This window comes from Etheostoma spectabile, chromosome 21 (assembly GCF_008692095.1).
Source record: "Etheostoma spectabile isolate EspeVRDwgs_2016 chromosome 21, UIUC_Espe_1.0, whole genome shotgun sequence".
NCBI lineage: Eukaryota > Metazoa > Chordata > Actinopteri > Perciformes > Percidae > Etheostoma > Etheostoma spectabile.
In genome coordinates, this window is record NC_045753.1 from 15205702 (window position 1) to 15230234 (window position 24533).

The following is a 24533-nucleotide window of genomic DNA, read 5'->3' on the forward strand; positions in this document are numbered from 1 at the left end:
CCCCCCACAAGCAAAGCCTCTGGAAATCCTCTCAATTAAACAATGTATTTCCCAATGCTTTGAGGAGAGAGAGGGTGAAGCATAATGCCTAAGCACAAATCATTGAGAGCCAATTGAAATAGCTGCCAGTTAACTGTGTAATATTACCACTGCTGAAATGATTCACCCTTTATCCCTTTTCAATTGCAAGTCTAGATATTGAGTGTGCACTGGCTATTCTTGATAAGTGAATTACGCACTGATGGAACTTTTTATTCCCACCTCACAGTTTGGAGAGAATGTGCTTATTATTGCAATGCAAAAAGCAGGTTATAGTAGGTATCGGACCTCCCCCCACCCCCCCAACTTTGTTTTATCGTTTTACAAATTTAAATCACTGTGGATGAGATGAGATTTAGAGCTTTGACACTCATATTACTAAAACTTTGTAATACCTTAGTGAAAACAAATCTGTAAAATTGATCTAAATTAGGCACAAATATAAATAACTAAGTGATTGAGCATGCATTCACCCGACTCAAATCAATATTTAATAGACGTACCTTTTGGCAGTAATTGCATTCTTTAGCCTATGCAGATACGTAGATCCTATCAGCTTTATACATCTGGACACTGCAGTTTACGCCCATTGGTTTTTGCAAAACTGCTTAAAATTTCATTAAGTCACAGTTACATTCACTGTAAAGTTTATGATTTCCACAGATATACAGGACCAAGGGCTGTGACTCTGCAACTTCGGGAGATTAGTATTGTTGTTCTGAAGCCTTTCCTGTGTAGCTTTGTTTTGGGGTTTTGGGTCATTATCTTACTGGAAGATATATCCTCAAAATCACATGTGCAGCAGGTTTTCCTCTAGGACTTTTAAGCATTTTGCTGCATTTATGTTCCTTGTACCTTCACGAACTACCCGACAGCACACAGTTTCATAAAACAGCTCTCAGTGAATCCCCAGAGCAACAGTGTTTGTATGCAATGTCTCAAGCCTCAGCCACAGAACCCTGTAGCTCCTTCAGAGCGCCACAGGCCTGCTCAAGGCAGATCTACAGCTGTGCCGGTTGGTATGATTGACCTCACTAAGATTTGTTGTGTTTCAGTATTCTTGTCATAGATTTTTTTTTTACACTGTATTCATGATGTAGATTTTGCCAGGACATTGACCAAGCAGCTTTCAGATCCAGCCGGTTTTTCTATTTAACCTAAAATCACTTGCCACAACCTTGATTACACACAGGTGTTCTCTATTCAACTAATTATGTGGACAATTGGCTCAAAACAATTGGCTGCACCTGTGACGAGTGGCTGCTATTTTTCACAGAAGACATTTTCACATGTCACAGTAGAAAAAGCACAGGTGTAAATAACACAATTATTAATGGCTGAACTCAATCTAGCTGCTTCAGTTTCAGGGTCCTGGTGTTGTGCATGCATGCTGGCCCACTGTGTCATGACTTACTGGGTTACTTGAACTGTAGTCTATGTTGACAACGTTCCACTTCCATAATTGTTCAGGTGCCACTGGAAATTCCGCCGGGTTTTTTTTTTTTTTTAGGCTGGATGTCGAGCACCTTCTGCTTTTTTGTGTTGGCATTCTAAACTCTGGTGGACTTCTGAGGACTATGGCTAGCTGCTCCTCAGATCTCTGCAGGGTAAATCCAGACTGCTAGCTAGACTATCTGTCCAATCTGAGTTTTCTGTTGCACGACTAAAACAACTTTTGAACGGATACGTTCCACCAAAACAAGTTTCTCCCCGAGGATATTTTGCAGAGGTAGCGGAGCTCTTTGTGTCTGGCGCTGAGCCCAAGATTATTGTAAATTGGTTTAAAGAAATGACATGAATGAGTATTTCTCCTATCCCAGAATGATGTGTGGACTCGCCAGACCCTCCTTCGCAGTGCTGTGAAGGAAGGTCTAGCAATGCAAGACAACTTGAACTGAGCAATTATTTGTTGTTAGTAACACCTGTGCTTCTTGTATCTATTAGTTTGGGTTGTATTTTTTTTCCTCAAGCTTAATTTGAGATATTTGTAGACTATTTCTTTATATTTCGGCCCTAATCTGCATGCAGAAAATGTATGTAATCATCAACGTATAAACTGATGGCCTGCTCGTTAACCATATTTTTGGTTTAACAGTGCGCTGGCCAACACACTACACTTTGACTTTGACTTATGGCTATTGATCGGTGATTAGGAGTGGTTGTTAAGTTTGTGGCCAGTAATGGTTATTCATTTCTCTTATGTCTTTTACACTCCCTTTGCTTTTTACATTGAATCGATTGAAACCATAAACTCCAATAGTTTGACGCTCAAATTACCATGTAGAGAGTCAAATGCGCTGAGGAAAAAGACTTTAATGAACAGCCTCACGTTTTTGTTATTGTAAGCATAGTACGTTACTGCACTGCAGGGGTAATGGTCCTGAGAGAGAGTCAGGTAGACGAGCCTTGGGTGGAACTTGAAATAAGAACGAGGAAAAAGGGAAACCATGAGAGAAAATAACAGTGGTATGATAGTAAAACTTGCATTTTTATTGAATATTACTTACTCCATTTCTTTCTGTTTGCAGAGCAATTTATCATCTAGACAGATGGTCAAATGAAGGTCCTATAGAGCACAAACTGTACCTTGTACTCAGCAGTGGTAACGTATACAACAATGATCTGTCCTCACCAGGATTAAATGGTTTTAGTCTATGAATATGAGGTAAGATGGAGTTCAGGTGATTGGTAGAGGACACATGGAAGGAAATGGAATAGATTGCAGATGAGTATTAGGTTTTTTCAAAGCTTTACCACCTCTGAACCATTCAATCTCCTTTGAAGAATAGTTCTATAGAGAATTATATATACACAAGTCAAATTATTTACTTGTTTTAATTGATAATCAAATAAGAAAAGACACTGAATTCTGCATTTTGATAGCGGGTGAATTACCAACATATTAATGAGACATTTTATAGTCTGACAAAATACCACCCATGAGCTATACAAGTGATCTCCCATGATTTCTTTTCCCAAATAAAACTCCAAGGAAAAAATGTCATTCAGTGTTCCTAATTAGGACAAGAGCTTTATAAAACCCAACTTTCTTGAGATGTAAAAAAAAAAAAAAAAACACCTTCAAACAACAGATGCTACAGTTTGAGCATTTCTCCTCAGGCGGACACCCACTCACAAAGTGTCAGCAGAATAAGAGAGCAGAGGAATATGAGCCAACTGGGGCAAACACTTCAAAAAGGTCCCACAAGCTGGTTTTATGGTAGACACAACGGGGCCTGTAAATACGTTTACAAAATGTGCAAATGAGGATTCAGAAATTAAAGGTTCAACAGCCCAATTTTACAGCAGCTTCCAGCCACTGGAGCACAAATACCAGCTGGAAACTGGTAAAAAAAAACAACTAAATGTGTATTGGTTTTATTAATATGGAAAAGAAAATGACTAATATAACTGCTTGATGAGAATCACAGGATTTACTTCCAATTGTTTGTAACTGATTGTACGGATTGCTTAAAGTACCTACAACACCTCAATTTAACATACAATATAGAGAGGCGCTAGGATTAGGATTAAATGATGACATTTTGGCATTACTGACTGACATTTTTAAATCAAGTTCTTCCACCAACACCCAAAGTGATGCACATTTTACTAAACTAATTGAAGTGTAATTCAATTTTAAACTACCACATAACATAATGATACACTGAATTTATGGTTCAAAGTCTAATTATTAATTTGGAGTCAAAATTTATTAAATCTATCAAGGACAGAAAGCTGAGAAAAACATCTCAGCCTGTGTCCCCCATGACACCCAATCAAAATTTTCAAATGACATGATTAAACAAAACCATAAAAAATGATTAACTTTTTCACATGACGTGTTATTACGCTACAGCAGTGAAAAGAAACCAGAGAAATCAAAGTATGACCTTTCAGCACTTTAGATAAAAGCAAAATTAAGAAATAAATGCATGAAGAAGGATACAGCTGGCACCTGTGGTTAGTTGGCTCATATACGCTCCTAAACTATATTTTAAATATGAGCCACATTCCAAATTCACACTTTCAGCTTTCAAAAAGAGAAATGAGCGCTTGGTGAGCGGACACATTATGTAAATGAGATAGCATGTATAGAAGTCATTCCGTGGCGTAACACGTCCTGGTATAAAATGCCTGTGTTGTTAATGATGCGGCTGTTGCGATGGCTGTTGATCAAGTAGGTAGAAAGCTTCGTTCTAGTGTTCAGTAGAAGTGAGGAAATGTGTACAAATTGCCAGTTTGTTTCAGAAATATAGAAACACTCACATCAATTTTTAGCATCTCTCGCTGTAGACAAAAAATAATGAGGCAGGCTTCTTTTTTTCTTTTTTTTTTTTAAATACATTTGAAAGTTTATTCAAAAGTCATGTCAGTAGTGGGAACAGTCAATATTATTGAAATTCAAGGTTACAGCAATCTAGGACAAGGTCTCGACAATGATAATGCTAAAGGAGTTAGTTGTATGTGCACTCCAAAATTTTACCAATAAAATCCATGATACGTTCTCACATACCAACTCTGTAAAATCCCTGTCAATTCAAAACCTACAAGCCCTTTTTTTCTTGTATAAATGCCACTTGATCTAATGATACGTTAATACAAAAAGAGTCACGATCAAATCACATACAAATAAAAAATGAAATAAAATAAAATCATATATACAAACCTCTGTACATAGTGGGAATATGAATACAAGAGATAGGAACTATTACTTAATGACCTATGTTCTCTCATATACTTGAGAGTGGGCCAGTATTGGAAAGCTGTCGGTCCAAGCTTATCTGTTTGAACACAACGTCCTGATAAAGTCTTGAAGTGGCATGGTGTCGGGCGTAGACGGCATCTACAATATAAATTCAGTGACTACTCATCTGCGCAACATGCTCCCTGTGGTAGACTGCATCATCGTCAAATTGTAGGCAAAACAACATAGGAAGAAAATGAAAAAAAGATGATAAGAAGGGGCGGGCTACAGTGAGGTATTCATCTTGTCAAGCTGGAACAGGGAGTGAGGAATGTGTGGGTAAAAACAGCTGCTTTTTTTGGTGAGAGCGGTTACTGCTGATGTTGTTTTTGTTGTGTTGTCAGTGTGATGTTTGGTCCTACTGTCAGCGTCTTTGTTCACTGTACAATTCCTGAATCAATGGAGGCCTGTTTCCTGGTGGTCTTTGGAGGAGGTGGAGGGGGGGTCTTGCTGGGCAGTGGAGGTGGAATGTGCTGCAAACAGACAAAACAGTAACCTTGAAATCGCCATTTTCTTAAATAAAGTCAACTTGGCTTTTCACTAAAATTCTAAAGTTGGGATTATAAAGCTGCTATCACTTGCAATTTGAATGACAGGTATTTTAATACAAGGGCCAGGATCAGCTTACACAACAAGCATGTCATTTAAGATTGACACTGGGTCAGGTTCTGTGATTATGGTGCCTTGAATTGTCAGACTATATGTCCGTCATTCTACACATTCTGGCACAAATATAATATACATTCTGAACCTCGCCCAATCCTATCTTGGTGTCTGCATGACATGAGGGGCAATAGAAAGGCTTTTTAGTGCAAGAAGTTGTTGCCTTACATTCAGACACACAAATTGTTGTATGGAAGCACATTTAACGGTGGCCAACAGGGGGAAAACGCACTGCAACTAAACAAAATGCGCAAATACACCCAACATAACCAAATACTCAAAAGCGCTGCAAATACACAAACAATGCAAAAGAAAAACACACAATCCCCGAAAACAAACAACAAAAACAATGCTGCATCCAGATTACGCAACGGAAGCGTTAAGTGAGAGAAAACATATCTCAAACATAGACTTAATATGTACTGCCTATTATCTCAAAGCAGTTTGCCGTTTGCAACGGTTTCAGATCTCTCTCTCGCGCTCTCTGGGGTCAAAAATCAAGCAGTTCCATTTAGCGCTCCCCTAGAGGCCTGGAGACCTTCCGTTGTGTAATCTGGATGGAGCCTTTTTTGTTGCATTTGTTTGTGTGAATTTCTTTTGCGCGTTTGCTAAATGCTGTGCATGTGCTGTCATATTAATGAAAATGTTTCCTTAATTTGCTTGTGTTTTGTCTATTAGCGTGTGTTTCATTAAGTTTCAGTGGGTTTGCCCCTGTCTGCCACCATAGTGTTTTCCTCCTGGACAATACAAATCTATTGGCCTGATCCTGGTGCAACACTAGACACCTAAATCTAAGACGTTCTCTATTTCTGGAAAATGTTTTTTAATCAAAAATGTCTGCAAAAACACAAATGTTTATTATTCTTTCATTCAAACTATGAAGTTATTTTAATTGATTTACCCCATATTTATGTGGTCAAAAATGACAGATTGCTGATTTAGGATAGTAAAGGAGAATGGAGATGTTTGAGCTATTCTATCTACCTGCATGGCCTTCCTAAGAGTTCACAACAGAGACAACAGACAAGTAGTAGTGCTCGTCAAATGACCTCACCTCTGCCTCCATCAAGGACTGTAAATGAAGAGCGTCTGTCACTCAGTCTCTGAACATCTGCTCTCACTACACTACTGTCCGCCTGCTGCCAAACTGTCTGTACAGGCTCCGTTTTACTACCTGTCCACGGGCTGTGACAGTGGATAAATAAGATTAGTTAACGGAGTGGCGAGGCGAGAGGACGGCTAGCGTAGACGTCGGTGAGTGTGGAGAGACGAGCGGCTGATTAACAGAAGGAGAGCTCCTGATGGATGTGAGAGGTAAAGTAATCATCCAATCAATCACGTCTGAGCACCGGGCCGGCTGGAGGGAACAAGTATAAATAACAGCAGGGTGGACAGGAGGGTGTAGGCCCTTGCTGCCAACTGACTGATGCCTACACTCTTCAGTGACACACATTTCAAAAGTGACTCACAAATGCTTGCGTGAAACATGCAAGAACAAACAGACATGAACGCACACATTAGCACAGAGGAGTAAGGGATAGTGGAGTAGGTTGACCCGAATGTCAAGTGCGTGTAGCGGCCTCTTGTTTCATTACGAGTGCCATGCATCATTAAGGAGCTCCTCTCAGCCGTAATTAAAACACCTACCCTTTGATGTGGCGGGGGTGGTGGAGGCGTCGAGGGACTCGTCAAGTCTTGATTATCTAGCAGGTTGCCATAATCAGCGTTGCTGCCTTTAACTGGCAGCGGAGGAGGGGTATCACCTTTGCCAGAACAGCCCATCCCGTTCAGCTCGAGATCTGTGCAAGAGGGCGCTCATCAGCTCACGTTCATCATCAAACTACATTTGCAAACAATATGGATGGGACCCAAAATAGACCCCATGGCCTAAATCTGATTAATTTCCTAGTAGCTAGTAAGTGGATCTTAAGATAATGCTTTTGTCAAAACAATATTTCTACGGTCAAGTTGAACTTTAATGCCCAATCATGATGATGTCATCAACATTATCTTGGCTTTGAGACTACAAATTTGGTAACACTTTAACTGCATCGATTAAGCATTTGTAAGCACCATGTAAACATTTAATGAGGTTTAAAATAATGAGGGCTAAAGTTAAGTGTCACCACTAATGTATTAAAAAGCCCGTGTTACAAACTGAAGGCCTGTAATTTGACAGACTTTGGTACTTACCAGGCAGAGAGAACCTAAAAAGATGCTATGTTGTTATTATAGGAAGTGTAGCATCCACTGTTTCTGGAGCTTGACCCATACAATTAAGTAAGTCAGGATATCTCTGCCCCTGTTGCATTAATTTTTTTTTTTAAGCATTCGGCTCTCCCAAGTCCCTCGACTTTTTAGAAGTCAAAAACTAAATAAATGGAGCGTTCCCTTACAGTTGCTACAAACTGAAGATTGTTATACACGAACACTGTGACTTAAAGCTGCTGTCGTAAAACTGATTTGGTCAAATAATAAATTACATCTCTGCATCATTTATCAGGGATAATGTGAAATTTGAAGCAGCGTGTCTCACAATGCAAAGAATTTGAATTTTAAAGCAGCAACTGTAGAATTTATCTCATGAATGTTAAAACACAGAGCCTATAATAAGTGATTCTGGTGTTAGAATCCTGTGAGACATATTTAGAAGTTAATGTGTGGTGTTGACAGCTACAGTATGATTTGCAAGGCCATTTAAAGAAGTGTAGCTAACATGACTCATTGCGGTCTGTTTTAGATCAAACTGAGCATCATCATGTGTACCACAGCATGTGGTAACAGTGAAGCAGTTGGTAAAACAAAAGGGCCTACAGAGATTGTATATCGAGTCAAAAGATAACGTGTTTTAATTGGAGTGAGACTAAAGTAAGATTGCTCATACTGGAGACAGTGTGCAGGCTAAAGGAGAGTTTGCTCCTGGGTGTGATGGGTGGGGGTCCTGATGAGGAGGAGGAGTTGGAGGAAGAAGAAGGGGGTCCAGGAGACACGGAGAGGCGTCTGTCTCCACCAATCTGGCTGAGAACTTGACTCCTTGGTCTCTGAGGCCGCAGGGGGCTGATCTGAGTAATCATGCAAACAAAAAAAGAGAAGTAGATAGTATCAGGAATTGAGTTGTTACTGAGTGCTGAATGTAAAACAACCTAAATTACACAACAAGCCAATAAAGCTGAACTGAGAACCAAATATAATAGCTAGAACATGAGTTGAGTCTAACATAGCAAAATAAAATATAATTTGAAGGAGAAAATGAGTTCACATCTCCTTTGGGACTGTTGTGTGTGTTGTAATGGATATTAAGTTGACTATTTGCATTCCTGAAGGAGAAACCATTTGGATACACGTGCTCATTGTGTTGCAATATCTTATTCGTGGTTAGAAATCATTGTTTGCTTACAAAACTGCTTTCTCCAAGCTTTATTATGGCAGCAATTTGAATTTGAAAATATATGTCCTCAGGGCTTCCATACTGTAGGCAACATTAATAAACATGTTTGTAATTGGCCAAACTCAAACAGCCAGCCACAAGGGAGGCACTGAAAATACCACACTTCATTCAGGGAGGTAATGCCTTTTCCAGAGCACTAAAACACAAAACTGACATTTGTATTGAGGGTGAAAAAGCAATTCAGATTATAACTTCAAACTCCTAGATCCTACAATTCTTGGTGAGTACCAGAGACCCCTGGGTGCTCTACCCTTGACCCCCGAGGCAAGAGGCTCCTATTACAAGCCAGACGGCTCCACCACCGCCAGAGGCCTCTTCTGGTTCCCATTCCTGCCTTTATCTTAATGCCGTTAGCCAGTGAGCATTCCCACTGGGCATGCAGAACACAGTGATACTTTTACTACTGATACTGCTGCTGGGGGGGGGGGGAGAGAGATAAATAAATGGTTATTAAATTGTACTCAGTTCTACATTTCTGCTGCTTTAAATGTTCTGCTAAAATACAACAAATTGCATGTTGGATTTAAAACAAATGAAAGGAAATAATTTCCAATATTCTTTTATTGAACACTGAAAATTGAATTGAATATAAAAAGACAGCACTTAAAACGAATGGCATTTACATTTTAAAGTGCAGTTTTCTACTGATATTTTCTTTAGCGATATGTCAAAGCCTTTTGCGATGTGTATATTGCGCCAGTTGATATGACGATGATAAAGAATCAATATATTGTGCAGGCCTAACAGGGTGGTAGAAATAAGAGAGAAGGGCCAAAGATTTGTGAGAGGAGAAAATAAAAAACTAAGTAAAAGGGTAAAGACCCTGCTAGAGATACGATGCTAACTTCAACCAGTAACCTGCAGCTGCGTACAAACTTAACTTAATGAAGACTGGCGCTGCAGAAAAGCTCTTTGAGTCCAAAATAGAAAGGATTCAGCATTTAGGAGCATGAATGGGCTTGGCAAATATCATGGTAACACGGCAGTTTGATTTAGATTATTCTTACATAGAAAAAAGGCGGTGGCCTGATGGTGGCAATAAAAGAAAGTTCAAGTGTCATCTTTCCTAATGCTTAGGAACCACAAATATACAGGGATACACAAGAAACGGGGAAAAGGCTTCCCAAATGGGTCTGTAATAACACAAAGAAGAAGGAGCATCATGATGCTGCTTAAAGGAGAGCACCAAGCTTGAGACACAATTCAATACAGAGCAACTGCCAAACCTTTTTGTGTTCTTTGTGCCAACATGCCTGTAGTTGCACATATTAAGTTCTTTCACTTTTCTGTATTTCACATCCCTCCAACTTTCTTCTTTGTGAACCATGAACAACCACAGCAAATTCTCAATGCTCTTGCTTAGGTTCAAGAACAAAAACAGAGGAGCAGCAGAATGGTTCAGGAAAGCAATGGAAAATAATTCAAAGTCAAACCAAAACAAAAGTAAAGGCAGAAATAAAGAGGGAAACAGGTGAATTTCTAGTATAGGTTAAATTTTCAGTACCGTCTCTGACAGTATGACAGCTTCAGCGGGCTGCAGAGTGATCTCTGTGGTCTTCATCTCTTTGTCAAAGATCTCCTGGTGCTTACTGTTCCTCTTCTCCTTCTTTTTCTCTTTGCGTTCCCTCTCAGGCTCATCCCGGTCCAGCTTGTCCTGAGACTTAGTGTGCAGCTTCTTTGGCAAGAGAGGCTCCAGGGCAAAACTGAAATCAAAAATAATTCAATAATGGTTCTCTTAAGCAGGATAACTGAAATAGGTATTAGCATAATTCAGTGGTTCTCAAATTTCTTTGAATAACGTACCCCCTTTGAAATATTTTTTCGTTCAAGTACTACCCAACCAGCACAAAATATTTTCGGTAAAAAATAAATTAAAAAAAAGCCTAGCTATATAAAAAGAGGTACAATACAGCATTGTGGCATCAGTATCTGGTTTAGTGAACATAAGATACTGTAACTGAAAAACACTTAAATGTTACATTTCTAATATTTAAATTCACTAAATGTATTAATTATTATAGAGTATACTATGTGAAAATGTTGTACATGTATATGTATGTGTGTGTGTGTATATATATATATATATATATATAAAACCTCTATACTCTATATGTGTGTGTCTGTGCTACCAACTGAGCTAACCCGGTCACAGATATTTTTAAATAACCAGTTTCATCGCCTGCAGTACTCCAAAGTAAACCTAACATTGGCATTAATGTTAGTTTGAGTCACATCCTCATAATGAAGTTAGTAAGGATTTATGTTGTACGTGACAGGTGCACATGATTTACGCTACAAAAAAAGAATAGTTAATCAAAAATTGCAAATGCACATTCTCGTGGGGCCTGGGACTGACTTATCAAGATATGGGCGACAGGGATTATTATTATATGACAGTAATCCAAAAACACTTTTCTAAACTGCTCAAATGGGATGATCAAAAAAAGCCAAGGAGGATGTTTGGTATTTTGCGCCCTCAAGAACTGTAAACCAGGTGTTACCCATCTGAGCCAGGCCTGGAGGGGGAGTTGTCAGAGGAGATGGAGGTGACTGAAGCCACTGACAGCGGCCTCTGGGAGGAGGGCATGGTGAAGGAGCGCACCATGGACTGAGGACGAGGCCCCCGTCGTTCGTCTGCTGCCGGCTAACACCACAGGGGAAAAGAAAAACAGAACAAAATTCAGCTTAGAAGTCAATGACTGCTTTGAAGTTATCTGAGCATTTTTATTTCTGTTTACAGTACTGGAAATATATGGTGTGTGAAGGTCATTCCCGGTATTATCCTAATTCTATGTAGAGCATAGAGCTCAAAATGCAGCAACATTATCAAACAAAAAGTTAGGGGGTGCTACGATTTATTCCTGTACTTCTGCTAAAAGATCTAACCCTTCTGTATTTAAATTTGAGTGAAGAAAAGGGTCATCTCACATCTGATGGGATAACCTTAATATCCCACCATGGAAAGTGATGGCTTTTTTCTTGTTTGAAAGGTCACTGCCCTCTCTTTTTAAATTGAGCGAGTGCGTCTTTACCTCAGGCACGATTGAGGGAAAAGCTTGGCCAAGCAACAATTAAATCTGTAAAAGAGGAGAGAGATGGGAGGTCGTCCCCAGCAGCATCCCACTGCACACAAGCTGACTTAAAAGTAAAAGCCAATATGACATGCATGTTCTAAGTGCAGCTGGAGGACATGCTGTTAAGGAACAAGGAACTCGAAATGGTAGCTTATTATTAATTTGGATTGTGTTCTTGACAACAGCTCTTAAAAATGCCATTGAATTGTTGTGGTATTCAATTTTATCAGCGTTATGTACTGGTTCGCACACCGGCTTTTTAAACAATCTGGCAGTGCTTCCTCCCACAGGAAAGTAAATCAAACTAAGGAACACCACTCTCCTCAGTAACGGTTACACTGTGTACCCCGTTTGTAGTGATAGATGTTTTTCTGTCATCCTATGACCATTATTTTTCTCTGTATGCAAAATACTAAATAATGACAATGTTCAGATAACACAAAGTATTTGCATCAATGTTTTATCTGAAAAACAAAAAAAAATATGTGGAATAAAATGCAATCCTACATGATGGATTTCAGAAAGGTATAAGACTATCATATTGTATGATATGTTACATTACCCAATTTAAGGCCAAACACACCCGGAAAAATAAAAGGCAGCAGATTACATTAGTTCCTGCTAGAAATGACCACACTGAGCTACAAAGCACTTTTCATGTAACAGAAAGCTCCCAAACAAGTAAAAGCTCTTACCAGGGTTTTTACCCCATACTGTTTCTCCACCTTCTCCCGCAGTTGCTTGAAGCAGGCCTCCAAGCGGTCGTGGAAAGGTCTCAGCGCCTCTGTGACCTTCTCTCCGTGGATGCGAACACCTTCGGAGAGGTGTGGGATCTGCCGGGGGCAAAACAGTAGCGTAAGAAACCTTCATCCGACATACCCTAGAGAGATGAGAGGTTAGCTACATGCCAGTTCTTCATTCATCAGAGGAAAACGCTCCTGTCCCACCGCATACATCCAATTTTACTTGCATGACTTTTGGCCCCTTGGATATGCATACTCAGCACAAGCATGCATATCAGTCTGAGTGCATAGAGAGGAAATATTACTGCAACCTTATCCAGGTGGAAGTAGACTATAGCGAAGGCTGTTGCCATGACACTCCCTCCCCCTGCCTTCACCTCCAATATTAACACATCATAAAACAGGCCTATTAAACAAGGCAATGAGAACGCATAGACAGACTACATGTACAGGCATGTACTGCATGGCATGGATGTTTTCCACCCCATCTCTGACGCAAACAAAGACGCAATGCATCCTTTCCAGGACACTGCTGCCTCTCACACTGTAGGCAGGTAGTAAATAGCAAAATCTATACACATAACAGAAGCACCTAAGGTAGAGGGAGAGATAGGGAGAGAGAGAAACAGAAACTGCTGAAAACTAGTAATTAGGAAACTTGAGTGCCACAGTCAGTGTCAGCTAGCTCTGCTGACTAAATCTGGCAAGAGGAGCAAGTGTCATCCCTTTGGAAGAGAGTATGTTTTGATTGAAATAAACTGATTTTTTTGGTTGCGTTTTCAAAACCTGGTGTTTTACACGTCATATGTGGCTGTGATAAGGCAGTGGAGAATTGCACATTAACTGAGAGAACAGGAAAGTATGTTACAGTCACCTGTGGTTATAACAGCCCTTTTCTTTCTGATGGCAACTGCAGAAATATTTAATGATTTCATGTTTATTATATTAATCGGTCCCAGTCAGAGTGGTGCATTTGCACATTTCAGAAACAAGCAAACACTAAACTGCAGAGTGCGTCTCATGCCTCATGCTAAGTACAGTAGCTTTTACAGCTAAAAAATTCACCTAAGCCTTGAGCAAATGGAACAAAGGATCTGCTGTGGGTACAAAGAAGTGTGTGAAGTATCTGGCATAGGTTGGCCAGCAACAAGAGATAGGGGTGGGTATGTGTGTGTGTGTGTGTGTGTGTGTGTGTGTGCGCGCTAACCTCTGATTCCCTAGTGACTGCTTGCCTTTCTTCCTTTTCTCTGAGGCCAAACTGCCCCTCCACCGCAGGCAACAGCAATAACTGACTTCACTCATTTTGCACACAACGGCAATTCATTTTTTTTTATGATGCAACCTTTAGTAATAACCTCAAACGGTGCATGTTTTATTTACAAGTTTCAACAAATGGTGGTCTTATTAATAGCTACAAAATAAATAAAGCAGAAAAACACATCTATAATGTTGTAGCTTCAGGTTCTCAGTCATGTAATACACTGCACTAATACATTAAAAAGTATCATATGACTTGAGAAGCACATGGTGAGCAGATTGGTTTAAAAAGAGATACCGAGCATGTATCATAGTGTCTACAATACAGGATATTTCCCTTATTAAATGTTTGGTATTATGCTGTGCTCCACAAAACCAAAGCTCTTGCACTGAAAGATAAATGAGAGAAGGCTACAGAGACCCTGCGAGCATCCTCATCACCGCTGGAACCTCTTGGAGAGGAGAGGATAGGAGAGGAGAAGGATGAGAGAGTAAATGTAAAAGGAAAGAGAGGGGTTAGGAGTGAGAGAAGGGGGAGGGAAAGGAGTCAGAAAGGACAAAGTGTTGTTAGACAAAATAGAACGGAAACAGGGAGAAAAAAAAAAGTGAGTGAAAGCTGAGGCAAGATTCACGTCTCTCAGGATACCCACATCTTTTTATAGACCTTAGGATGATTGAGTGTGACTGAGTGGCGGCATGGCAACAGAATTCTGCTTGGTGGCTGCACGGAGATAAGCTCATTGTGGAAGACACGTAGGCTCAAGGTTGCTAACACACAGACATACACGTTTAGTAGTTTTATTACATGTACCAACTTTTTTCTGCTCCAGCAGTCTTACAGAGACAGCAGGTTTATGATTTGGTTTATCAGAAAGAGATATTACCTCATGTGAGGCTAATGTTAAAATCTGATAACTCGGCACTGGGCACCTGTGGCTACATTTATGAAAAAAAAACAAGCATGGATTCCACTCTAAAAGTCAGCTTACAAAGCTTACAAAGTTATTTTTTTTAAAGGAAAATGGGGAAAGTTGGAGTGCCAGATGTAAATGTATTTGTAAAATAATGAAATGCTAACTGGGAAAGTGAGGGGTTTGTTTTTTAATAATAAAAAATATATTCGAAGAAATAGTCAGACACAATTGATAATGGTATGAAAATCCAAGCTGCCTTTCCAGCACAAAACACCAATGTAAAAAGAAATGAGTTATTGTTTCTCTGCAATATGATCATTACTTAGTCATTAAAGTGTTTTATTTCTCTGTACTACCAAAATACATACATACAGAGTCTCCTTTTGTATATGCACATGTCTCCCCATCATATTGCCATGCAAACCACAACTTAGAACTAAACATTCACCTTTCAAGCTGCAGTTTGTGGGCATGCTATGATTACAAATGAATCTGAATGAACAGGTGAAGGGCATTATTATCAGCTGGAGTGCAGTATAAAAGAAATAGCATTGCTGCTTGATATCAGCAGTCAGACCCCAGTGTTCTTGGCTGAACCCTGTCACTCTACCCCTCACTAATGCACAGTGAGCAGACTTCTTAGACACACGTCATGTCATGTTGTGTAAATGGCTATGACGACATATTAAGACCTTTTACAAAGGCTTTCGAGACAGTCAGAGAGACTAATAAGCAGGGAGACGCTACAATATATGAGATGAAAGGACTAGCAAAAAACTTAAAACACAATAAACAAAACAGAATTGTCACTAAAACACTTTATGTTGACAATGCCCTGGTGAAAATTTCCTGCTTGGGTCGGTGATTCAATTTATTGATCACTCACCTACGCTTAACAACTTTAAATAGAATGGATCATGCTGCAGTGAGAAGTCTTAGGTGCTTATTTAGGCATCTGTGTAGAGCGTTTGCTAATTATAACCAGAAACATCACAGAAAACATGCACTTTGTATTTGCCAGGCAGCTATTTTTACAATACCTAATTTCCTGATTTCTAGTTGCTCATTTCCTGTCTAATTGCTAGACGAGGACAATGGGTATTTCAGAATAACAGTGCACGCTGGCTCATTTCGTTTAGTTTGTTCATTGGAGCAGGCTCGCCTCCATTTGTCTCATTTAGACTGATTCAAGAAGCGAGATAAACAAGCATGCAGGCTCTGGCAAGGAAACAGTTGATACCAATTCAAATCAACAACTCTGCCTTAGTCATCTCTTTAAAAGGTTCCTTGTGTGTTTGTCGTGGGCTTGGCAAATATATTTCTGCTTTCTCTATGACATGTCTCTGTGATGATCACACAAAACAACTTCAATCACGTCTTTTTGTGCTTATGGAGGATACATAGATACCACCATGACAGCTTGATGTGAAGGACATTTTTAACTGGGCTGCCAAGATAGAGCAACGTGTTTATCTCATACTGGTTTGACTGGGGTGTACAGCAGAGTGCTTGCTAATTGGTACCATGGACTGTGGGTGGAGGATCCTTTCAAAATTGCAGTGTGATTTCTAACACTATTTGAGTCGAGCTGAAATGTGAAATTGGTGCTGGATAGGATTTGGCTCTTTCACATTTGAGCATTGCATTGGAAACAACACAAAGCTTTCAAACAAAACAGACATTGTTCAGTCCCTTTGCTTCGAGATGGATATAAAAATAACTGATAGGTCTTAAAGGTAAAATCTAGTTGCATACTCCAACCTTGTCAGATTTAATGTATTTGTGGTATTCACTTCTTTCCAGGAGTAATGAAGTAGTGACACATTTATTTTTAGGTCACCTGCTTTGCCAACTTCTATTTCAGTCAGTGATATGCTACATTTCCCCAATGTTAACACAATCTAAATGTCTCTAAAAAAGTAACAACTGATAGTAACATGTTAATTATGAAAAACAGTCTTACTTCTAAGGAAGAATAAATGTGAGCTGCATCACAAATGACATATAATAAGAAGCAACTATATTCCTGTGTGAATCATTGCACCTTATAAGACAGAAAAGGTTGCAGAAACACAAAATAACTTTTCAGATTCAGAGGAGTTCCTCCAGAGATGCAGAGCACAAAGTTGACCTATTTTACAACAACGGAGAGTGGAACAAATACTGCAAATTCAATTAAATTTATTTTTCCTTGCAACTAGCGATAGGAAGCAGAAAGAGAAACTTGGTGTATCTGTGCTCAATTCCTGGGTGAACCATAAGGCAGGAAACCATAACTTTCTGATTATTAAAGTGACCCTGTGTTCAGAGCTAAAGAGAGAGTAATAAAAGAAGCAAAACAAAACAGAAAACGTACAGTGCAGCTTTCTAAAATCCTGACAGGAAGAAGTCTCCACTTGAAAGCAAAGATAAGCCACAAATGAGCTAAAAATCGGTGGAGTTTCATAGTACGCTGTTAAACAGCATGTGTGTTTTCCAACAATATGTGTGTATGTGCATTTCTTGTCTGCTGTGTGTGCACTTCCTTCAGCCTCAGTAAGGGTGCAGAGCTCGCAAAAAAACGCCAATGCTGATCTCTCGCTGTCTCTTTACGCAGTGGAGCATCCTCCCGAACTTCAGAATGTTTGCTTCAGCACTCTCCCTCGCTATTATCTCCACTGAACTCTTTAACACACTTTTCCCCTGCTCACTTCAGTTACTATCATTGGACACTCCTGGAAGTACACTCAAGAGTTCTTCAAACGATATTGTATTTTTCAGCTGTAACCTTTCAGAGTGACGTTTTTGTTTGTTTTTGCAGCAGCAGAGCTTTAGTAAGGAGACAATATTTCAGATATATAAATGCCATAATACACAAAACAAGTATCCTTCAGCATTTAAACTCTCCACTGTGTGTATGAAGGACTTTCAGACGTAACTAGAATTACCGCCTCAAGGTCGTATGCCTCCACCAGCCAGTGAAGTTGCAGCTAAATCCATGTCTGTCAGACTTGTGTAATATATGTAGTGACTTTAAAGGCATTTAATATAGGGTATTAAGTGGATCAAATCCATGCAAATAAGGAAGTTTAATCATGCTGAAAGACCAAATGAAGCCACATTTTTATGCATCTCATGCTCCTCCATACCATCTAATCATGCTCAGTGTTTTAGCTGCCTGTCGGCTATGCCTTCCTCTTCTCTTCACATGTACCATGGGAAAAAATATTTTATGATGATCAATGTCATCTTTTAAATAAAAAATAAAAAAGCATGTAATTTGTGATAGGTAGGCCATGACACTTTTCCTTGAAGCCTGAGATCTCAGGGAGACAGTCTGATGGTTTACAAACTACAGTCTGATGCTTTACCATGATCATAATGCACTCCACATAGTTGCAAATGTACACTATGTACTTCAGTCTCACCTGCCAGGCAATAAAGTCTTTCAGTTTCTCTATCTTCTCAAGGTCCTCTGGGTGTTCCTGTATGTACTTATCATTGAAGAAGGCCTGCAGAAAGGGGAGAGGAGGTACTGGAGTAAGTCTGTTTGTATGAATACAGGAAAAGTACATACAGAGGAAGACAGAAGGAACAATCTGAAATGTGGAGAAGTTTGTGATATAAATAAAATGAAAAGGGGGAGAAAAAAATGACAAGTCAAGGGGGAAATGGAAAGGGCTGTTAAGAATAAAAAATAATTTAGTCGAGAAATCCGTCTCTCCTCCACCACCTGCACTATTTCACTGAGATGAAGGAATGACCTGAGGGCAAATAATTCACGTTCTTCCTCTGACTCATACTGCACCGTTTCACAAGGCCAATATGAATCTATTCCAGGTTGGGATATATACTGGGAAACCAATAGGCTATCACTTTTTTAGCATCAAACAATAAGTAAAAAGAATGTTCTTTTCCATGAGTAACTATTGTGCCACGGTGAATAGAGGGTGCAGCTCACAAACCAGTGAGAACACTAGAAATGTGATGAAAGCAGGATACAAGCACAACTGAGAGTTTTGAAAAAGAAAGAAAGGCCCAGGTCTTATCAAACAGAAACTAATTCATGATGACTTGTGATGATTTGCTTAACTGCAAACAATATGTGAACGAGTGGTAAGTGTAGTTATAAAAATAAGAAGGCTGACAGAAAAGGAGCTTCTAGGACTCGAAATAGGCAAGAGATTATACTTCCATATTACAGCATGAAATCAAACTTGGGGGGGGGGAAATGGTTCATTTGAATAAGCGTTAAACATTTTTTGATATATTAGAATTTTTCAGGAACATACTGTACAATGTGTCAGAAGATTGTGTTTTTGATATTATCTGCTTCTTCACTTTACGTTTTAAGAGTTAGATGAGGCAATTGATACACTCTAATCTATGTATTCCTATAGCTGGAGCAGCATGTGGTTAGCTTAGCTTAGCATAAAGAATGAAAACGGGGGGAAACAGCTAGCCTGGCTTTTAACAAGGGTAACATCCCTCAGTACCTTTTAAGCTTACAAATGAACACGTTCTGTTGTGTGTTGTGGGGTTTATGTGCTGGACCACTTCTTGGCTGCTGCAGTGACTTCTGGAAGTCTCTGCTGATTGCCTGGCAACCTCATTGTGAAAACAGGACGGAAGTTTCCCCCCTTCCCGTCTTTCCTTTGTGTGTTTTTTATTGGTTCTGGGACACGTTCTCATGTCTCAGCATATTGTTTGTACTCAAATAAAAATATTTGGTCACAAAAAAAGACTCCAGGAAGTTATGTAAAGTGTGTAATAAGCTTTAGAGGTGTGGGTATGGGGATCTTGTTACCTTAGAAGAGAAGCAGGCCAGCTAGTCCCCCCCCCTCTCCTGTTCCAGGCCTTATGCTAAGCTAACCATTGCTTAGTGAGTAGTAATGATCTTCTCATCTAACTAAGACTATTCTTTTAATGCTTCTGTTAAAGTAGAGAGAAGCCAAAAATGCACATGTGGACATAAATGTATACAAGTCAAGACAATACAGGGATAAAATAAATCCAAAGCTTTTTTACATGTTGACTACCTTCTCATAGTTGGTAAAACCTCCCATGACGGCTGGGTCCACAATCCCATTCAGCAGCATAGAGAGGGGGTTTATGGGAAGGTTTGAGTCATTGAGATGCCTCTGCACCATGCTGCTTATCTTCTCATTGGTCAGCTGCATCGTTTCCATGGCATTCTCCAGTGGACTGATCTCCTCCTGTGCCGCACAAGTGAAGGTGTCACTGAAAATTCTTATCACTTATTCACTTGTGTCAGTATATTTACTGACTACTGTCTTTGTGATCCTCACAATCTAGCGGAAACATTGTGACTAGGAATATGCTATTAGAAGATGGGTTTAGGAACCCTTAACTACGCACATAAATTATGTAGGATAGAGAGGCAATGAATAATTCTCCACTGCGCCCATACATGAACCTGCAACTGTCAAATAAAGATTGATAGCATGTCTGCATAGGGGAATTTCAGTTTCTATGTCAACAAAATATGATTGGCAATTCTGAAAAAAGACAAATAAAAATGCTGTCATTAATTCTTCTGCTGTGTAAAATAATTTTCCAACTCGATCCATGTAACTCCACATAGAGGCAATCTCATTACTTTGGATGAAAAAGAAAAATCCCCACCTTGCAGCTTGCTGCTAAGCAGAAACATGAGTGGATTGTTGAGTAAATGTCAGACTCAGACCCCAGCCAAAGAAATAAAGATGCTGTGCCAGGGAGACAAATCTCCAATCTGTTTGGGTATGTCTTAGGCCAGATTGATAAAAAGCATTGTCAGATGGAAGGCTTTAGCGTGGTGAATCTCAGCCCAGTCATTAAGCTTTAAATAGAGTCTAACCTCGGGGACCTGGCCTCTCTCTGGCTCATCTGGAGGGCAAGCTGCTCCTGATAGTATGTTCCAACCCAGCCTGAAGGAAGAGGCCTCTGCTTTGAATTAGTGGGGCAATGGAGAATAACACTTCACTATATAGACTTGGGAGTTGGGGGGGGCGGGGAATCCATTCTTTGTAATGAAATTATTGTACTAAGGATGCTGCGACCAGATGGACAATTGTGGTGTGCTTAATGTCCAAGCTGCCTGGTATGTGGGTGTTATGTGATGCTATTTGACGGCTATGAATGCTGAGTGAGCCGACTGTAGGTAACCTCTTGGCAAAAGATAACATTTGAGAAGTGCCCCACTCTGAAGCTTTCACCAGCACAAACATGAATGTGACTAATCAAAGTGGCAAATAAAGAGTAATTGAATGCGTAATACTTAGCCTGGCAATTTACGCTAAGTAGTGTATTTGTGTTGGGACAAACTAACGACACATTAAAAGGATGAGGCGGGTGTTTTGGCTCTAAATGATACTGTAACCAGCTCTTGTGCTCCAACTTATATAACTACACTCATTTCTCCACACTCCCTCTTCCACCAGACAACATCCCTGCCCAAAATGGGGACGCCAGACCAGCATTTTAATTAGTTAATGCAGCTTTAGTGGGACGGAGGGGATATGTCCCCATTCCAAACGCTACAGTAAACACCATCCTCTCATCAACAGGTTTTTCATACAGCAATCCAGATTTCTATATTACAGGAAAACCAACAGTGAGTGAGTTCTGAACTCTTGTCTAGTTGTATTTGCGCTGTGTAGCTATTTTTCTGTGGAAACAAGTATTTAAAGAGTGCTTGGTGAATCAATGTGGGCCCTCTGGCAGAGAGAGAACATACCCCCTCGCTAGTCCGGGAAAGTGGCATGCCTGTGTCCACACGCCTGTCTATACAGCTTAAGTGGACAAATCATATTGATTGCCTCTGAGCAAGGCTGCAGATCCACATCTGATAAGGAGGCCTGCCTGGCAGACAGGCTCTTCATACTCACTGTGGAGACTGATTTGACTTCAAACCAGCGCAGGATGCCAGGGAGTTTGTATGCTGTTGTGTACGTGGTCCTCTCAATCCACATGTTCTGTTGACAAGATGACAAAGACACAAAATCAAAACACGGCGCAGAAATCAACTGCCATGACAAGGCACTATAAACACAAGTATTTGCTGCTGTTTTTGTGCCAAACCACATTTAGACAAGCTTTCAGACTGCTGTTGCATAAATGAGGGAAAGATGATGCCAATTGGAGGGGGAGCTAAAGGGATGGAGGTGTGCACAACCTCCCTGTCTGGATGGTAGCTCATATAGGCTCACAGAAAGCCCAAATAAGATGGAATCTCCTCTGATACACCATGGAGCTCAAATAGTGAAGAAAATCATACACCACAGGAGAGGATTTTACTTGCAGAGGGTTTTCACCTTTCAACAGTTTTTATTAGAGGAAACTTACTGCTCCCATTGGAGAAAGGTGGTTATATTGCCATGCTTAATAGGTTACATAGATGCAATATGTCTAGCAATAGATAAGGGGGAGAAAATCACATAGATATCACATCACTGTCAGGACGGAGAGGGTCCTATCAGTCAGAGTACAACTGAGATGAGTTAAATACATCATCCCACGCTGCCAAAGTGATGCCACATTAAACACACAGAGGAAAGTGTGAATTAGTTTGATTTGCCTCCCGTGTCATTGACAACCTGGATATTAAGTGTGCACGAAACATAAATCGTAAAAAAATCTGAACTCAAGCAGAATAGCTGCACTAAGCAACCAGATGTGGAGCACTTTAGTCTGCATCTTCTTGTTGGCAACCATTGTTCCTGTGTTCAATGAGTGTTCTGCTTTCCTATTGATTTTCAATAGGAAATAGAATATAAATAAATACACAGGACCATTATCAATCCAACCGTAAATGACTGATATTTAGCAACTATGTTGTCAACTTTGGCAAACAAAACTAGCTAGGCCAAGGTTGAATATTTTTTTCATTTTAAAAAGCATTACAATGATGATTCTTATGTTAACAAATAGTTCATAAAACCCTTTAGAAAAACTAAAATGGACAAGCAAAGTCATAGTGAAAAAAAGAAAAAGAGTAATTACCGCAAACTCGTTGTCGGGGTCTTTTTCTCCCTTCCTCACTGGCCTGGAATACTGGAATTTATGGACTTCGTTTACTGTGTAGAAGCTGGGGAGGGAGAGAATCAGTGCCTGCGTAAATTAAAACTGTTATGGGCAATCTACGGATCGATTCAAAGGGTGATTGCTTTGCTTCAGATCAAACACAGAACAGGCCCTCTTCAGGCTAGCTCTGCCAGGAACTGCGGTATTTAGCATGTTGGTTTATGGCAAGGCCTTTTCTACATGGTAAAGACATTAATTTTTTGGGTCACACACTTCACTGGCAGCACCTGAGGTTAGTCCAACATGTCAGACATGTAGAGATGCTGCAGCTAAATGTGACAGTGGCACATGCCTAGAGGGGATGAACTTTGCCGAATCAGATTAATAGACTTTTCACACTAGGAAAATGATGGTGTTGCATAGTGGCTGTGGGAGCAGCTGTCTGGGCACATACATGGTCTCTCACATTGACGCCTTACTGGCTCTTTTCTCTCTCTCGCCTACAGAAATCCACATTCACACTGTTCTGGCAAAATGAGTACAGATGTATTATCCTAATAAAGCATATTGCGTTTTGAAAACAAGCCATATGTTTTCGAACAGCAGGTTTTTCCTGCATTAGCAAGAAAGAAATCTGTGCCTTTTTATGTTTGTAGTAGCAGCAATAAGTGTGTGCAGAATGGGTTGTTAAAAATTATGAACAATTTTTTACTAAGGACTGTGTAAATTGTAATTGAGCTATTTACGGTATATTCTACCGACAATCAGATGTTCCCTTCTGTGCTTGGTCACAAAGGGCAACACACCATTTAATGAACATGATGAGGACCATTCCTAAATTAGCGAAAACATGGCATTAACCTAAAAAAAGAGCCTCTGAGCTTCTGATCTAATAAGCAGATTAATAAATCAGCTGCGCTACCCCAATTAAGCTTTTACATATAATTAACTGGCGGGCTAGAGAGGAGGCAGAAGTATGGTGGACAAAGCAAGGTCAGACGGGGGGTGTGCTCCGCCTGCTGCCTTGACCCTCAAACAGCTCAGTCTCATTGCTATGCACCGTGATCCTTTGTACTGAATGAGAGAATAAATTAAAGAAAACAGAGAGATAGGGACGGAAAGAGACAACTGGGGAAAGCACAGCGAGAGGTGGAGAAAGAAACAGAGAGAACAGAGTTGGCAGAGAAAGAGAGACGGACAGACAGTTGCTGTAGAACAGTCCTCTATCACTCTCTAAACACGTCTGTCTAATCTGGGCTATTAACAGAGTTACATATTTATCACTGTTAGCAGACAAGCAAACAGGCTGCTGTAGGGGAATGTGACCAATGGTGCAGGCTTTTGATAAGATCAGTGCGCAGGTATATTTGCCTTAAGGTCATCCAAGTAAATGTCTTCTTTTAATTATGTCTATTGATGCGTTGGGTGGCATATCAAAGCGAAATTTGCACAGCTGACTGATGCAGTGCATGGCTGGCGTACAGATTGGGCAAACAAGTGGGAGTGTAGGGGGCCCACTGTTTACTGTGGCCCTGGTGCACAACACCAAGGTATTAATGATGTCAGAGAAACAATGTTGTACTTGGCACAGTGACTAATAGCAGATGGCTGGTGCAAGTTAATAACCACTAGAAGGACAAGGTC

The 24533-nt window shown here is 40.1% G+C and overlaps 1 protein-coding gene across 4 annotated transcripts in view; it reads right to left on the reverse strand.

The window, feature by feature from the left end:
• Positions 1-5086: 5086 nt before the first annotated feature.
• Positions 5087-24533, reverse strand: part of dock1 (dedicator of cytokinesis 1) — a 172353-nt gene continuing 152906 nt past the window's right edge. For all 4 annotated transcript variants that reach the window (XM_032501812.1, XM_032501816.1, XM_032501814.1 and 1 more), the window contains exons 43-52: positions 22869-22953; positions 21755-21841; positions 19904-20080; positions 18293-18376; positions 12667-12804; positions 11399-11541; positions 10402-10600; positions 8334-8511; positions 7097-7248; positions 5087-5259 (exon numbers count right to left, since the gene is read on the reverse strand). In XM_032501812.1, coding sequence (XP_032357703.1) covers positions 5164-5259; positions 7097-7248; positions 8334-8511; positions 10402-10600; positions 11399-11541; positions 12667-12804; positions 18293-18376; positions 19904-20080; positions 21755-21841; positions 22869-22953 — 1339 coding nt within the window. In that variant the 3' untranslated portion in view covers positions 5087-5163. The remainder of the gene's footprint in view (positions 5260-7096; positions 7249-8333; positions 8512-10401; positions 10601-11398; positions 11542-12666; positions 12805-18292; positions 18377-19903; positions 20081-21754; positions 21842-22868; positions 22954-24533) is intronic.